Source organism: Meleagris gallopavo, chromosome 1 (assembly GCF_905368555.1).
Source record: "Meleagris gallopavo chromosome 1, MGAL_WU_HG_1.1, whole genome shotgun sequence".
In the NCBI taxonomy this organism is placed as follows: Eukaryota; Metazoa; Chordata; class Aves; order Galliformes; family Phasianidae; genus Meleagris; species Meleagris gallopavo.
Genome location: NC_139404.1, coordinates 48,143,267 through 48,160,512, shown reverse-complemented (window position 1 = coordinate 48,160,512; position 17,246 = coordinate 48,143,267). Strand labels below are relative to the sequence as shown.

Sequence of the window (17,246 nt, the reverse complement as noted above, 5' to 3'; positions counted from 1 at the left end):
GTATGTCATTTTAAGAAATGAACAAAATTCCAGATGAATCAAAGCTACCAATTAAAAAAACTCCTACCTGGAAGACCTGACTTATTTGGTGGTACCACTTCAGTGTGCTCCCTCTCATCGCAAGGATCCTCTTCATCAGACAGCACTAAGAAAGCCTCTTTTGGCAGACTTTCATTGCTTTCCTGCTTCAGTGGTGAACCCAAACAGTTGTCTATCTTCTCTTCTAAATCTGGAGCTGTGTCATCCACTGGAAGCAGAGAACTTTTAGAAAAACAGCTCATCTCGTCCTCAGCAGGAGCTAGTTTTTCCAAAATTGGAATAATTTCATCTGCTTCCATAGAGTCAGTATTCTCCAGGATATTTTCACTTGACTCATCTACTGCCTTCTCAACTATGGTTTCTGAAAGACCTGCAGTGCCATCTCCTTGATTTTTTGGGTCTTGATCAGTTTCCATACTGCTAGAGATAGCCTCTTCCCCAACAGAATCTTCAACAATTACTTCTCCAGCCTTCTTTTTCTCTTCAACAGGTGAACTAGAAATAATAGTTAAGTCACTTGTTTTTCCTTTCTCCTCAGCGGAGGAGCTATTATCACAGTTTGATTTATTGTCACCTTCTGATGAAGTGTCACTCTGTCTTTGGTCCAAATGATCTTTTATGTTATTTTCTTCATGGAAGTTAACTTTATTGCTACCAAGCACTCTATTCTCAGCCTCACAAACTAATGTAATATCAATATCTTGTTCACGAGTAACACTCTCTGGAGAGAGAGGTTTAGGTTCTAGGTCACTGACTATACTTTCTGCCCTACTTTCAGGTCTTCTGATTTCACTAATTTCATTAGAATCCACTAGGCCATTAACTTCCCTCTTGTCCTCCGTACAGTCTGTACTGGTTAAAGGAGAATTTAAATCAGAATCTCCATTCTCGTGCTTTCCATTTAACAGTTTAACTTCAGCTGTCTTCAGCAGGTCTTCCTTAGCCTTATAGACAGCCTCAAGTTGTTGTCGATCACTTGCTCTCATTGTTTTTCGTGCTTTGAAGACTTTTTTCTGAGGTTCATCTGTGATATCCATCTTGACCCTTAAAAAAAAAAAGTTCCATAAGACTTGTGAAGGCCATTATTATTTTATTATTATTACTATTTCAGGGGTTTTAAAGAAAGACTATAGCTGAAATTTGCTTTTTGTGCACTTTGAAGCAAACTGGTATAATATCTACAAAATCCAAAACAACTGACAAAACAATTAAATTTTGTTTCTCCTCATGAAAAGCAAGTGCAGATTTCTACGTATGTTAAACAAATACAAGCATGTAAAACTCACTGAGATGACACAATCACTTTAATGACGCATAGTAACACAGACTAACCAATTCAGTATCAGAACACCAGGGATACAATTAAGTTTCTAGCTAGAAAGGGTATTGAGCCTATGTAAAAGCAAGCACACTCTTCTTTCAAAACAGATACTGTCTTGCCCTATTGGTTGATAATTATTTTACCTTTATAAATGTACGTAATGTCAGAAGTTTCAGACAAACTTAAAAACAAAACCAATCATAACTGGAATAACTGACAAAAATAATTATATCAAATAACTAAGAAAATTTCAATATGTTAAAAGAATTTGTAATGGAATAAATTATTATTATTATTATTTTACAAAGGACCTCTCAAGATCAGCTAGTCAACCATTTCACCTCTGAGAATCAAGCGCTTATGTGTTTGGGTCAGATTAAGCTGCATCAGTTGCGATAGTCGTAACAGATTGTATATTGCTTTAGCATTAATTGATTAATCTTGTTGGCCATAAGCCAGTACTGTGCTCTTGCAGCCAAGAAGGCCAATGGTATCCTGGGGGTACATTAACAAGAGTGCGGCCAGAACGTTGAAGGAGGTGATCCTCCTCCTCTACTTTGCCCTGGTGAGATCACAATTAGACTACTGGGTCTACTTTCGGGTTCTGAAAAGGCAGGCATCTCCTAGGAGTCCAGCGGAGGGCCACAAAGATAATAAAGGGCCTGAAGCATTTCCCATATGAGAAAAGACTGAGTGACCTAGGTCTGCTCAGCCCGGGGAAAGGAAGATTGAGGGGGGATCTGATAAATATTTATAAACATATAAAGGAAGGTGAGAGACAAATGGATGAGATCAGGCTCTTCTCAGTGGTGAGTAGTGATAACACAAGGAGTAATGGCTGAAAAGTAACCTGTTCCAGTGTTGCACTAATCCCTCTTGGGAATTTTTTTCCAGCCTGAACCTCCCGTGCTGTATAAAACTCTTAGCCACTGCACCATGGTACCATTCTACAGCATTACAAGAACAGTTTGGATCCGCTCTCTTTATAAGCAGGCTTGTCTATAACTATTAAATAGCTGTACGATTGGCCTTCAGCCTTCTCTTCAGCAGATAAGAGTTGTCAATCTCTGCATGTTTTCTTAGGTTCTTTCAGCTTCTATCTTTTCGGTACTCCTCCATAACATATTTCCCTATATACTCCAACCAACTTTTTTTATTTTTTTTTTTTTAATGAATGAAATTATTTAGTATTTCTATGTTGTTAAACTAGGATATTTTAAGATGTAAGATGAATATATAGTCTAAGGTAAAAGTTCAACTATCAAGATAAAATTCTAGACTTTACAACCACAACATATCGTACTATATGAGCAAGGGCTTCTATCACCCTCAGTTACCATAACTTGTCAAAAACCACAGGCAAAATGATAAGACATATAAGTTGTATTTTTTTCCTCTGTTTTCCATTTCTTATGAGCATTGAGATCTCCTATCACATTATTTCAATTTTTTTTCTTTTCTTGATGATCCAGAATTCTTGTATTCGTATAACTGATGTGCTTAAATAACAGATGAATTCACACCTTGGCAACAGATCAAACAGACCTTCAAAATTTTATCAGCTACTTATAGACTCACAACAATACCTTGAAAGTATGCATTTCTGCATGTCTGAGCAAGTTCCTGGACATGACTATTACTTTTATTGCCACTAGTGGGAGCAAAATGCAACACTGAAAAATCAATTTACTCATTCTTAGAAAATGCTCTCATCCCATAACCACTTCCTACCACACCAAAAAAAAAAACCTCCAGGTAAGTTGTTAGGAGCTTTTCAAGGCTGCCTACATGCTAATACAATATCTTCATATTCCTCAAGAAGAGAATACAAGTAAAATAGTAATTTAGCACAGTCTTGAAGTGAGGACAAGCGTAGAAAAACCTATTCCAGATGCATGCATGCTTCAGAAGCACGTATTTCAGAAGCATGACATTTTTGAAGGCATATGTCCTTCCTTCTCGAGAACATCAGAAGGAAGCTTTTTTTTTGACATCTCTTTAAAAGCATGCATCAGGCTGCCACATAATACAGCACTGATCATCATACTCGCGGTTCTATGATGCATGCTGTTACAGATACATAGAGTCAATTTGGGGGGGAGAAGAATGCCCAGGCTTGGCTAGCCTTGAACATTTCTTAGGACTCGCGATAGGTGAACTTACTAGTAAGCCTTATGCCAATCTATTACAAAGATATAGGGCCTCACACTCAAAATTAAGAGAGAGAAGTATATGATTTCCCTAAATACAATGCTTTATTTTATGAGCACTACACACATCTTAAGTCTTTGAAACTTGACATATCACAGAATTTACAATCTTGCTGTGATCAAAAGATATTTTAACAGATTAATAAAAATTCTCACACAAAACTTAAAATCAAGTTCATAAATGCATCATTTGTATAATCATAAAATGTTACTTAAAGGAAAATAGTATTTCCATTCTCTATAGTTTCCTTAATTATCTAAATTATCTTTCATTCATATATATAACATAAAATAAAGTATAATGAATTACACTTCCTTTTTAAATTTCCCAAAAGTAACAGTTTAAATTCAAACATCACAATACCTTTTTATATCGATGCATCTTTTCTCTTAGAACAAAAATACCAAGGTAATAAGCTTAAGTTTCTAATACATTTCAAAAAAAAAAAAAAAAAAAAAAGTTTTATTTACAGCTAATGACATTTAAAAAAAAGACAAAGCTGTAATACAATTTACAAATTCACTGTAGAAAAAAAAAAGTCTTACAAAATTCCACTGTCAGACAATTATTTGAGTAACTCATGTATATTTTCAGCTCAATCTCACAATCTTTTGCAACCAAAGAATACTCCAAAAAAGCTACACAATATAAACATAGCTGAGATTAAAAGATAAAAACTAAATGCTGGTTAAGTATCACGTATCACTGCAGACCAGACTTAAAATGTTTCCAGCCGTACCCACAAGGGAGCACACTGCAGCCAAATAACAGATCTCATGTGAGAGCTGAATAAAATAAGATACAAATAAATCAGTAACCAGTTCAGACAGGTTTGGTTGCATATGTGCAAGCCAATAAGCAATCACTTTATAAATACTTGCCTTCCATTCAAAGTGGTAAAGTGGTTGCTTTTCAGAGCAGGTTACATGAATTCAGACTTGCACAAATACACTTCAAACTCTGACTGTTTAAAAAATGATTGCGTTTAACTTTAAACTCAACAATTTAAAAATTTAGCTATATTTGCTATACATTTCTCTTATATAATATTTGGGTAATCTCAGGTTTTACTCATCACATTTGTGACTTTGTCATGAGGGACACAAACCAATGGTGGGGTACCTTTTATTTCAAGAAAAGGCATTTGTTTAGTGCAGTACACAAAGAGTCCTGCGTGTAGAGCTAAGCGTGTAAGGGTTAAATTCTGTAAATAGATTGGTAGAATTTGCATGTTTGTTTTTGTTTTTAAATAAAGTTCACCAGAAAAATAATCAATTTTGAAACACAAAATACCGCAAATATTTGGTTCTCTAAGAATTCTTCACTTTAATCCTGAAAGTCATATGTACTTCAGGATTACAAGAAAACACACCATCAGGCACCTCCTTCCAATAATAAATCTGCAAGTATTTCCCATTACCAAATATGCAATACATAGTAAAACCAGAATATGCCAGAGTAGTTAATACACAAAGGGCCTCTCTTTCAGCCAACCAGAAAGCCTTCCCCCCACTTCCTCCTATATATACCTTATTATTATTAGTCTGCAAAGAGATTGCAGTTCTACAACAACAAAGGAATTAGCTTAGCCGCAATGGACCAGCCTATAATAGAGTGCTCATAGGAGCAGCACAGGATATGCTCAATATCAGCCAATCAGCAAACAGCTGCCTGAATCCTGCCTGGCAACAGGCAGCGGACAAAGAGAAGGTCATGGAAACATACTGGGGGGAAGAAAGCTGAAGATGTGCTCAATGGGCTTTGCATAAGATCATCAGTCTAGAACAGCATTTACACAAGATTCCTAGTTTATGCAATGCTGGCCAAAAACACTGCAACTATAAAACATTTGCAAAAACACAAAAAATATAAAAAGGCAGTGAAAAGCCTTTTATCAGGAAAAGCAGTGCCTCAATATGCAAGTCTACTTAAAATGTAGCACAGAAAATCAGTGAAATGGAGACAGCTCATGATCAGGACTACGCTGTTCTAGATGGAAGAGTCCCCGAGAATCAAAGCAATGCACAAAACCTACCTTTTAAAAAGCAGCTCATAAGAAGCAGTTCTCAGTTGAAATCATCTCTAGCAATATAAGTGAATGCAAGTTGTCATAAATCTAAGAACCATTTTCAAAGAAGAAAAAATAAACTGGTATTTTTCCAGAACATGTGCTGAAATAGAACATCAATGGTATCTTTTGATGCCACTAACGCTTGCCTGCTTATCACACTGTAGGCACAATACGACACTTACGATCCATAAACAGCTGTATCTTAACATATAAAAGACATAATAAACGCAGCTGAGGACATACAGTAAGTGAAAGCAGTATTTTTTCTTGCTCACCACATGTAATGAATTTCTGTGCCTTTTAGGCTAGCATGAGTGTTGGCTGAACAGAGCTAAAGAAAAATGTGCCATTTTCTGAGAGAAATGACATCACCCCGTGTCCTATTTCACCTAGTCTACATACAGCAAGCCGAGTTTCACTTTAATTAAGGCTCTAGCTTATTTCTAGCCGTATTTAGAGAGGGGACTATCAGTGGCCGTCTCGACACCGAGAAGCGCTTCCCACCGCAGCAGCTGTAGTTTTTCCAGCACACCGCAGAGGGAGACGCCCGCGCAGCCGCCCTCACCTCCCTCACAGGAAGCCAGGCGGCAGCCTCGGCCCAGCCCGCGGACAGAGCACCAGCCTCTGATTGGCTGGATGGAGCAGCCAATCAGACAGCGACTCTTCACATTCTACCCAGCAACAAAAGCCCATGAGGCCACGCGCACTAACTCCAGGATAGGAAATTAGGGAGTTTCTACTTAAGAGCTAGAGTTTACAACAGCGTTAGCCCTTGAGTAGAGTCAGAGGGTATTTTTAATGCATAAGGGCTCTTTAAGTGGATGATGCGGAAAACCACAGAATGCCTAGGCCTGAAACAAACAAGCAATGTTTCTCCTGAGCACGTGCTTATTGACCTACTGCACACTGGGCAACATGTCCATTTCTTCAGACAAGACAGCTGAGTTTCTGATCCAAGCGCTGGATCATAAAACGGCTGGGAATCCATCTGGCTTTAAGCTTAGCAGTTTTTTAACCTCTTCTCCATCACTGGGCAGTGCTCGCACTTCTCTATTATTCCAATAGAAGCATCAAAATGGAGTTCTTCCTTATGACTAATGTGACCTCTGCCTTGGAAGCACTGGGGACTGCACTTGCACTCTGCCCTTTGAAGAACCAGCTCAGTAAAACGTGACGTTCATACCGATCTATGCTTACTCAGAGAAATACCCAAACAAGGCTATGGGTCTAGTAAACCAGAGTAAATCATAGAATCACAGAATGGTTTGGGTTAGAAGAGACCTTTAAGACCGTGTAGCTCCAACCTCGCTGCTATAGGAAGGGGCACTTCCCTCTAGACCAGGTTGCCCAAAGCCTCTCCCCGCCTAGCCTTGGATATCTATTGGGAAGGGACATTCACAACTTCTCAAGGCAACCTCTGGACACTGTTCCAGTGTCTCACTACACTCAAAATAATTTATTCCTAGTATTACATCTAACCTCTTCCAGTTTAAAACCACTTCCCCTCATCCTGTTGCTATGTGCCCTTCTAAAAAGTCCCTCCCCAGCTTTCCTGTAGGACCCCTTCAGGTACTGGAAGGCCACTCTATAAGGTCTCCTTGGAGCCTTCTCCAGGCTGAAATGCCCCAGCCCCCTCAGCCTGTCTTCATAGGGGAGGTGCTCCAGTCCTCTGTTCATCTCTGTGGCTCTCCTCTGGACCCACTCCCACAGCTTGATGTCCTTCTTGTGTTGGGAGCTCCAGAACTGGACACAGTACTCCAAGTGGGATCTTACAAGAGCAGAGGGGCAGAATCACCTCCCTTGACTTGCTGGTCACACTTCTCTTGATACAACCCAGGATACTTTTGGCCTTCTATAGTATCATTTCTGACAAGCTGAATGGTCTTATGTACTTAAAAATCGACAGCTTCATATGCAAACTTGAATTACATTCTTATCACTTTGGTGCCATAATGAAGGACAAAGTTGTCCTATGCCATTCTTCATATCCAAGAGATTGACATTACCTCTGACTTTGGCTCATAAACCCATTTCTCATCCTAACATTAATTTTTAGAGCCCTTTTCCCACTGGGCATGGGAGCAACTCCCTCTTAGGTCACACATCTAAAGTCTTTCAATTGCAAATGATTTTTCAGAATTGTCCTTATATTGTTCATTAGTTTATGGCTATTACACAAAAAGTAGATACTTTAGATAATGGAAAAAAAGAAAAACAAGAATATTTTTAGACAATACTTTAGTTAAATATTCCAGTTAGCCTCATACAAATGACTTCGCTATGTCAGAATCACCAGTCTTTAAAAGACATTAAATTTAAGCTCTGAACCTTGTTCTACAAGAAGATTGACAAACATCTGATCTGAACAAACAGATTTTGTTGTCTTCACTAATTATAAGAGTCACTTTGATCATTACTCTCTAAGACTAAAACTGCTTGAGTACTCAGCCAGAGCAACAATGGTAGATGCTGTCTGTCTTCTTACCAAGGTGTTACAGATTTCAACTTTTATCAACAACTCAAAACATCAGCTTTCGATTCAGCTGTGTGAACTTCATATGCAAAAGAAGTACATCTGTTTCAATTTCTGTAACATCAAAATTTAACATTCTCAAGAGAGCTGATTTTTAGCACAAGATAAAGCACTAAGTATGTTTCTCTAAAAATGAACTCAAATTTTATACTAAGTTTAATTTGTGCATTTTCACATACATTTGTGAAATATTTGATTATATATCACAGAATCAGAGAACATCCTGAGCTAAAACGGACCCATAAGGATCATCAAGTCCAATTCCTGGCTCTACACAGCAGTTATCTTTGGCAGAGAACTAACAATTACAATATTCTAAATACGAGGCAGAACTAGTAATTCCACAGAAGTGACCCTAATTGCAACAAGACATTTACAATGTAAAATCTACACAACTTCTGATAGTGCAAAATGAAATCCTGAAGAATCTGGATTAATTATTCATATACATGTAGGCTGAAGAAAAAGGAAAACGGGAAAATTATAAAAGTAATGCAAAATGTTCAATTTACATTTAAGTTTTTATATATATTATAAAATCCAGTCTAATCCAGTCTTTTGTCCTTTCATAGATGAATTTTCAAGTGCTAATTTGACAGACTAAGGATATGCAACTACGTGATACACCTGGCTTTCAAAGTTTGCAATTTAGCATCAGTCTCATCCTCTGAAATCAGGGCACCACTGTTAAGTGACATCAAAGGTCATTTACCAAATGCTATAAGGGAACTAGCAACAAAAAAAGTGATGCTGATTTTAAAAGACATTAAATGCTTTCCATACATACAAACATTATTTAGAAGTTCTTTGCAAAGACTCTTTTTTCTCAGTGGCAAAGAACAATACTATAAAACACACCTAAAAAAAAACAGCTGGTCAGTTCTTTGTGGGAACTTGGTGGTTATTAAAAAGTATTATCAATATGACCTCTAGGGAAGATATAGTTTCTCAGGAATGGGTGTGCTGCCTTTTTTTGTTTGTTTGTTTTCTTCACGGACTTATTTAAACCACAGCTTCTACAAACAGAAGTCACTGCTGAACTCTCAAATTCATCACATCCAACTGAGGGGAAGAAGTCTTCAAGATGTGAAGGATCCAGCTTCCATAGTTTCAGCTAATTAAAAAGTGGTAAGGACTGTCCATAATGTTTCCATCTGGGGGAGCTGGAAGGCTGCTTGCTCATTTTCACATGGAACGATGGGCTGTCCTTTCAATGCCGGAAGCACCCAGAACGGAACCCCCGCAACCGCGCTGCTCTGCACCAGCTCAGCAAGGAGCGGAGCCTTGCCTTCCTCAAGCTGATGGCAGCTGACAGCAGAAAATTTGCATACCCGCTCGAGATTGGCTGCGGAACAGTCGCTTTGCATCAACCAATCTGTAACCGTGTAGCTGAGTCACCACCAGGAGGCCTGTGCAAATCTGCCCGGCAACCGGCTGAAAATAGAGCCGGAACCAAGGTACGTCACCAAGACTGGGTGTGACGCGATGCCTTCTTGCCTGTGACATCATATACATATAAACACAATGTGCAGAAAGCCTCGCTTCACAATCGTTACACTGCGATGTTACTGTCACAGGGAGACAAAGCATGACCTTACTGAAAGCACACGAAATAAGGGAGAATGGTCTTCAAATTGTGGAAAGTGAAAGTGTTGCTTCTGCATTGAACATTGAAAAGGGCAGTTGACCTAAAGAATTAAGCTGTAACATATCCTTAGAATTAGCTGATGTGGAAAGTAAGAATACCATATACATATTAGTAACATATTTTAGAAACATAGTTCCGAATTTACCTAACAAATTCTTTCTCACAAAGCTGCAATAGATTTTAAATGTTCTAAACAATGTGGGTATAGTATTCTGACCTAGGAAACATATTGTAAGGTTGTTCATTAGACCGGCAGAAGCGAAATACATTTAACAAACTTTCAAGGAGTCAGGGCCTTTACACAAAGCACAGCTGTCCCACTCTGTGGGAATGTGAGGATGCCATAGACAGGCTTCAAGATACTCCCCTCCATCCTCCTTCCAAGCTTATCTCTATGCAAGGACAGATGGATGACTAGAACAATGACCCAGTGTAAAGGGGCACAAGTGTTAGGGGGCGTAATAAAACAATTGAGAGGCTATGTATATGTGTATCATATCCGAAATTTACATCCGAAAGTTACGACCAAATGTTTGTTAAGAAAGCAATTGTTAGAAGGCAATTAATCAATTAAGACATTTGTGTCTGGGCGGCAAAGATTTGCGTTTACTTGGTATTTGTATGATTAGAGAAGCGTTGCCAAAGAGTTGTGAACCTGCAGTACTCAGCCAATAAGGAACCAGGTCAGAAAGAGCTAAGCGTTGGGCAATAGGGGATAAAAGACATAGCACTGTTTTCTCGGGGCGCTCCTGCTTGCAGGAGGCCCGCCATTGCAATCGCAAATAAAATCTGCTTTATCAGAGAAACCGTCCTAGAAAATTATTTGGTTATTTCCAACAAAATCTTATGCCCAAAACAGAGACATTAGGTGAGGATATCATACACTTACCTTCTCGGGTTCATTTGTCTCGTTTGCTCGTTTTAAATAGAAAATGTTAGTCTAGAAGTACTGCAGTCATTATCTTTTTAAATTAAAACAAATTATTACAGTCTGCATATTTTCTTCTTCTTGAGGGCTTGAGCACCTCCCCTATGAGGACAGGCTGAGAGAGCGGGGGGTTTTCAATCCTGAGAAGAGAAAGTTCTGGGGGACCTTACAGCAGACTTCCCATACCTGAAGGGGGCCTACAGGAAAGCTGAGGAGGTACGTTTTAGACGGGCATGTAGAGATAGGACAAGGGGGAATGATTTTAAACTGAGAGTACATTTAAACTAGATATTAGGAAAAAATTCTTAATTGTGAGGGTGGGAACACACTAGAACATACTGCCCAGAGAGGTTATGGATGCCCCTTTCCTGGAGGCGTTCAAAGCCAGGCGGGATGGGGCTTTCAGCAACCTCATCTAATGGGAAGTGTCCCTGCCTGTACCCGGGGGGTTGCAACGAGATGGTCTTAAAGGTCTCTTCTAACCCAAACCATTTATGATTCTTCATTTTTTAAAGCAAGCATTAACAGAAACTCATTCTTACTCATTGTGGTTTATATGCTATGTCACTTTGGTGATGTAAATGGAAATTGAGTCATTTACTCCACAGCAGTGGATGTATCTGAATCTTCATCAAATGTGGACTCTTACCCCTGAAGTTAGACCTTAGTGGACTCCTGTGCTATCCCTTGGTGTGCCACACATCATGAGAGGTACATCACAAAAGTTTATGCTCTCAAACTAAGGACAGTACTGGACTTGGAAAGGTGAGAAGGCTGAACTGAGAAATGAAACTATAAATAGGAATCATCTTGTTAAAAAAAAAAGAAAAAAAAAAACAACAGGGTTAGTAAAACTCACAAAAAATGCTATCTAAATAAATATCCTACAAGTAACTTAAATGTTCATCAATCTGTAAAACATTGTTTTCTACTCAGGTAACAGGTATAATCTACACAGCTTCAGTTTTCAGCACAGCTGAGCTGTAAGCATAAACTCAGGAGAAATTCCTGAAGTTTCTGAACTGTCCTATCAACCACATCTGCCTGCAGGTTTCTATTTCATGGAACTGATTGCTGGCAGGTCAAATGCAACACATTTAAAGGATTAGAATGCACCCAGTGCAAACACAGCTGCCTCATCATGGTCTTCTGCAGCCTGAAAGGCACCATCTGACTATATCTGGTACATAAAAACATCTGTATTTTTTACAAGGTTGTAGTAAATAAAGGGACATGAAAGAAAGGTAGCCAGTGCAGACAGTCACACTGACCACTGACAACAGCTGACAGCTTTTGAATGATTCAATGAAATGAAATCACAAAATTAATGAAAAGTCACAAGAGGAAATGAAATAGAATAAATCTTCAAATTACTAGAAGAAAGAAAAGAGGGAAAAATTAATCACTTTTCATGTAAAAGCGACAAGTTACAAAACCTTTACTATCCTTATCATCTGTTAGAACTATCTGTCACAAGCATCCTGCTTTCAGGAAAGGTCGCTCACTCAGTAGATGTTAGCTGGCCTCTGCTAATAATATTTATTGGCAGTCGTGACCACAAGACAATCATTCATTGATCAACAGAAGCTAAACTTTTTCCACAAGCTGAGGAAGGACAGGAACTGAAAGAAAAGCTGACAGCCTAATAATCTATTCGCTACTAGATTCAAGAAGAAAAAAACAAACGTGTTCAGTGCTGGTAACCTAGTGCATTAATATGCTAAGAACACCAGGTAATGCAGGTAATGGAAGTTTTTGTAATAAGTAGTCACAAAAGTTTCTATGACAATTTCTTGTTATAATAAAGAATGCAATAAAATAAGATGTTGTAGTATAAGTGGGCAGTAATTGATTAAATTCTCTTGTGTCAATGGGCAGACAATTATTTTTCTGTATTTGCTGCTAGGCCTCTGCCTGAAACTGTAAGAGTTTGGAAGAAAAATTACCCAAGATATTACACAAAGTGCACTTCAAATGTTTTATAATCAAACATATAAGCAATCATAGCATTGGTGATTCTTCAACTTAACTCAGAACAAGCTCTGCAGACACAAGTTGTCTGACTTAAATTAATACTTTGCTAAATTGAACAAGGAACCGGAAGCAGAAAGTAGACAAACACAATGTGGTTTCTTTATGTAATTCCACTAATGGAAACAAGAGGTCAAGCACAATACAACTACTTTCAAAAGGATTTTTAATAGCAAAAAAGTATCCTGAAACAGTAGTGATTCTAGCTGCATCCTTCCTTTCTAGAGCTTTCAACCATGCCCCTTCTTTTCTCACCACAGTTGCTACACAGTCAGCCTCACAATCTCATTATATACAATTTGTTAGAGCTCTTTCGAGATCAAAGAGTATCTTACATTTCATTCTTAATGTATAAAATAATCTGATCTCCTAGTACTATCTCCTTGAGACAGCTGAAACTCAATGTGAGTACATATAAATTTTGAAATAAGGTTGGTCCTAAGCGGCACAATTGTATGCATCTGCATGGGCAACACTTTATGATTTCTGAGGTGCTGACTTGCATGTAATGCTAGTATACTCATATCAACTCATTTATATACTCCGAGAAACAAAAATACCTGATCAAAAGCAGAGGAGGATGAGACGATTTTCATGGAAAGTTATCACCTGCAGTTGGATGAAAATAATTTTGGATTTGGTTCTTCAAAATATACGTGTATTTATTCTTCCTATCCATGTTATTGACTGAACCTTAATAACAAAATTATGTCCACCCCACATAAACTGTTGATATTACATTACACAGTATTCAATTCTGTATGAAGGATGAAGAAATGAAGCAAGAACATGATGCAAGCACTTGAGATCATGAGGTTGCATATGAACTCAGATTAGGGATTTCAGGCACATTAAAACCTTTTTGATGCTATTTTAACCGAGTACAAAGTAACCCAGCAAGTAAAAGAAGTCTTAGCCCAGATCAATTGTTTGATGCTATAACCATGAGGCTACTCTTAATGCTTAAGCCAGAACAAGACAGTGGGCAGAAGTGGGAACAGAGAACTGATTTAAGGTGACCTTGTCACATAAAAGCCTTTGAACACAATTTATATTATCTGTACAAATAGCACCAAGCTAGGTCAGGAAGCTTAACATCCAGCTATACATTTGGGAGGATCAGTACTTCACCGGCTTCTTGAACTGGCTAACAAAACAATCACAGAAACACCAGAGCTGCCAAACTGGAACATGCAACAGAACAGCCTTGGGTTTTCTGGCTGTAAATGTATGAATCAAGGATTACTGTGACAGACAGGGAAAACTTCCGGAGGTTGAAAAAGCACTACAGCTGTCCCATTAAGTCAGCTTCATCTGATTACCTGTGCTTTCTAGGGCCACTGCATGGAGGTTGTTCCCACAAAAAAATATATTGGATATCTTCACATAGATGTTGTCTTATTTATTTTAAAATGTTTATAACTATATCTCAGATGTAAAAGCATTGTGTGCAATATTAATTACATATATAATATATAGTTATTTTTTGAAAGCTTCAAAGATGAAGTAGTGTAAATACACAGATTAAAGATGTAACTTCTGGTTTAGATTGTACCAAATTTTACAGCAATAAGTGGGCCCTGAAACACATAACAGCTTTTACACATATTATTAAAAATGGAGAGAATATCTGCCTCTGCTCTATTCACAAAACCGAGCTCCTAATGTGAAATTCTACTTAAGTATTTCCAGATATTCGGTTACAAACATCAAATGTTTATTACACTCCATATTATGAATTCAGTACTGAGATTATTATTACATAAAATTTGGAAACCCGTACTATCCCATCCCTTTAAAAATATTTCAGTGAACATTCACCACTATGCATAAACATTTTATTCTCTGTTTAAAAAAAAACAATGATTTTCGGTAGCTCATATAAATATACACACAACATGAAGCTCTGTGCCAACTGAACTACTAGTAGTCAAGTATGTTTTTACCAAACAAATTACTCTGGTGCTTTAAATTGCGTGACAAACTTAATCCCATAACATTATTTTTTAGAGGAAATTCTTTACTCACTGATCTGCTCGGATGATTCATTAAGATTTAATGAATTGGTGTATATTTTAAACATAGAAGGAAAAAAGAATTAAGGAGCCATGGCTGGTTTGAATGGCTTTACTTAAGTTATCCCAAACAGACACTAAGCATCATCATTACAAACTTGAGTACTGCATCAATAAAAAAACTCAGACTGCTGAGAGACATCTATGTCTGGTGTGTAAGAGAATCCTTAAAAAAAATGTAACTATGAAGCTTGTGGTTAGCTGAAAACTAATTACATCTGAGATAAGTATCATCTGGAAGATTAATATTATCTGCAGTTGATAACCATGAAAATGCTAATTTTTGACAAGGGAGAAATAACCTCTTACAGAGTCAGTTTATTCCAAAACTTAAAAGTAGGAGTATGAATTCAGAGAATAAAATTAATTCTGGCATCTATAATTTCTGAAATAATTGGGAAGAAAAAAAAAAAAACACAGGAAAAAACGTCCTGTGTCAAAGCATCCCCCGTTACCAATACAGAGATGAAAGGACTGAAAGCAGCCCTGCCAAAAAAAACCTGGAGGTACCTGGAGATGGATGGAAAGCTGGACATGAGCCATCTGTATCCTGGGCTGCATCAAAACATGCGAGACCAGCAGGTCAATGGAGGTGATCCTGCCCCCCACCTCTGCACTAGTGAGGCCTCACCAGAAGTACTGAATCCAGATGTGGAGTCCTCAATACAGAACAGACATGGACCTGTTGAAGCATACCCAGAGAAAAATGGAACACGTCTCCTACAAGGACAGACTAAGAGAGCTGGGTTCTTCAGGATGGAGACGAGAAGGCTGCGAATTGACCTGATAAGCAGCCTTTCAGTATCTAACGGGAAGCTACAGGAAAGAAGGGGACTTTTGAGCAGGGTCTGTGGTGATACAACAAGAGGAAATAGCTTCAAGTCCAGGGAGGATAGATTAAGGTTAGATATGAGGAAAAAATCTTTTACAGCGAGGGTGGTGAGGCATTGGAACAGGTTACCTAGTGTTGTGGTTGATGCTGCATCCCTAGAGACTTTCAAAGTGAGGCTGGTTAAGGCCCTGGGCAACCTGATCTCGCTGTCTTGTCCCTGTTCATTGCAGGGGAGTTGGACTAAATGGCCTTCAGAAGTTCCTTCCAACTCTAAGGATTCTATGATTCTTAAACAAGCTAACCTAAGTGCACCAGCAAGGACTGCATTTGGCTACACTCCTGTGCCATTTGTTGATTTGTAAACATTTGTGAGATTGTAGCTACATACAATAGAAGACTAGCGATGAACAAAATCTTTCCAGAACGTTTTAATGGCTGCTGGAGTTTTTACTTCTGCAGGTGTATTCCTACAGTTAGGGCTTTTTTTTTTTTTTTGAGCCTAGATCCTAGACTACCCTACAATGATGAAAGATTCGTAATTATTCAACATGGCAATTGGTAATATCAACACATCAAATCTGTTTATATTTGCAACTCTTTCAGAAGGATCAAGCTAACTTCCAATTGAAAGGAAAACTGACACCCCACCAAACTACACTAAATGCATAAAATTCAAAAAGATCAGTATGTGATCATCACTACATTTCTAGACAAGTTTCTCATAGAGTAAAACCTGTTGTAGAAAGTACCTGAACAATTGATGTCCATTTTTTCCCATTATATATCCAGGTAACTAAATAGCCTTTTATCTTTCAAACAAATTTCGTATTTAGCAGAATGGAAAGAAATCTGTGCAAATGTGACCAATGCTCAGATTTAATTTTCACTACTTGCAGCATCTTCTCTGGGACAAGTCAGTGCTAAGTAGTTCCAAAGAGGAGCAGTATGAAGATGACTGTGGTGACTCAAAGATGCAACACAATCATGAACACTTCCATTCTTTGGTACCAATACTACATAAATAGATAGATAGATAAATAGATAAATAAATGGCAAAATGAAAGCACTTTACTTCTATTGATACCATTGCAGGCTAGTTTTAAAAAGTCTCTACGAGTAAGAAAAAAACCAAGGTGATGACAGAAAAAACATGCATACACACAAAATCAGCAAGCTTTTTCTATACATTTTCATATGAAAAAAAGTAACAGTAAGAAAATATAAGAGATTCTTCCAGATTTGTATAAGCTTATCTTAAGAAAGGAAGCTGTAGTTGCAGAATTGAGAAGATACTTATCAAGCTAAATGATTTGCTATCAATAAGCTAAGCTATGTAAAACAAACAAAAGATAGTCCTCTATTATAAACTTACTTATATGTATGTACCTATAACATAAAGTAAGATTATATATATGATTATATTTTCTTATATATTTTGTTTATATATGCTTAGAAAACATATGATCAACTAGCTTCTTATTATTTCTCATTCTAATAATTAGATTATGAACTATGGAAAATAAAATTTTCATACATATTTTCTAATATAATTCTTGT

At 37.7% G+C, this 17,246-nt stretch overlaps 1 protein-coding gene across 7 annotated transcripts in view; it reads right to left on the bottom strand.

The window, feature by feature from the left end:
- The window catches only part of ATF7IP (activating transcription factor 7 interacting protein), a 103,080-nt gene that overhangs the window by 56,817 nt on the left and 29,017 nt on the right, over window positions 1-17,246 (bottom strand). For 6 of the 7 annotated variants that reach the window (XM_085224876.1, XM_085224922.1, XM_003202340.5 and 3 more), the window contains exon 2: window positions 68-1,083. In XM_085224876.1, the coding sequence (XP_085081002.1) occupies window positions 68-1,076 (1,009 nt within the window). In that variant the 5' untranslated portion in view covers window positions 1,077-1,083. Of the gene's footprint in view, window positions 1-67; window positions 1,084-5,606; window positions 6,178-17,246 lie in introns of those variants that run through there. The other variant, XM_085224912.1, reaches the window with a different exon arrangement.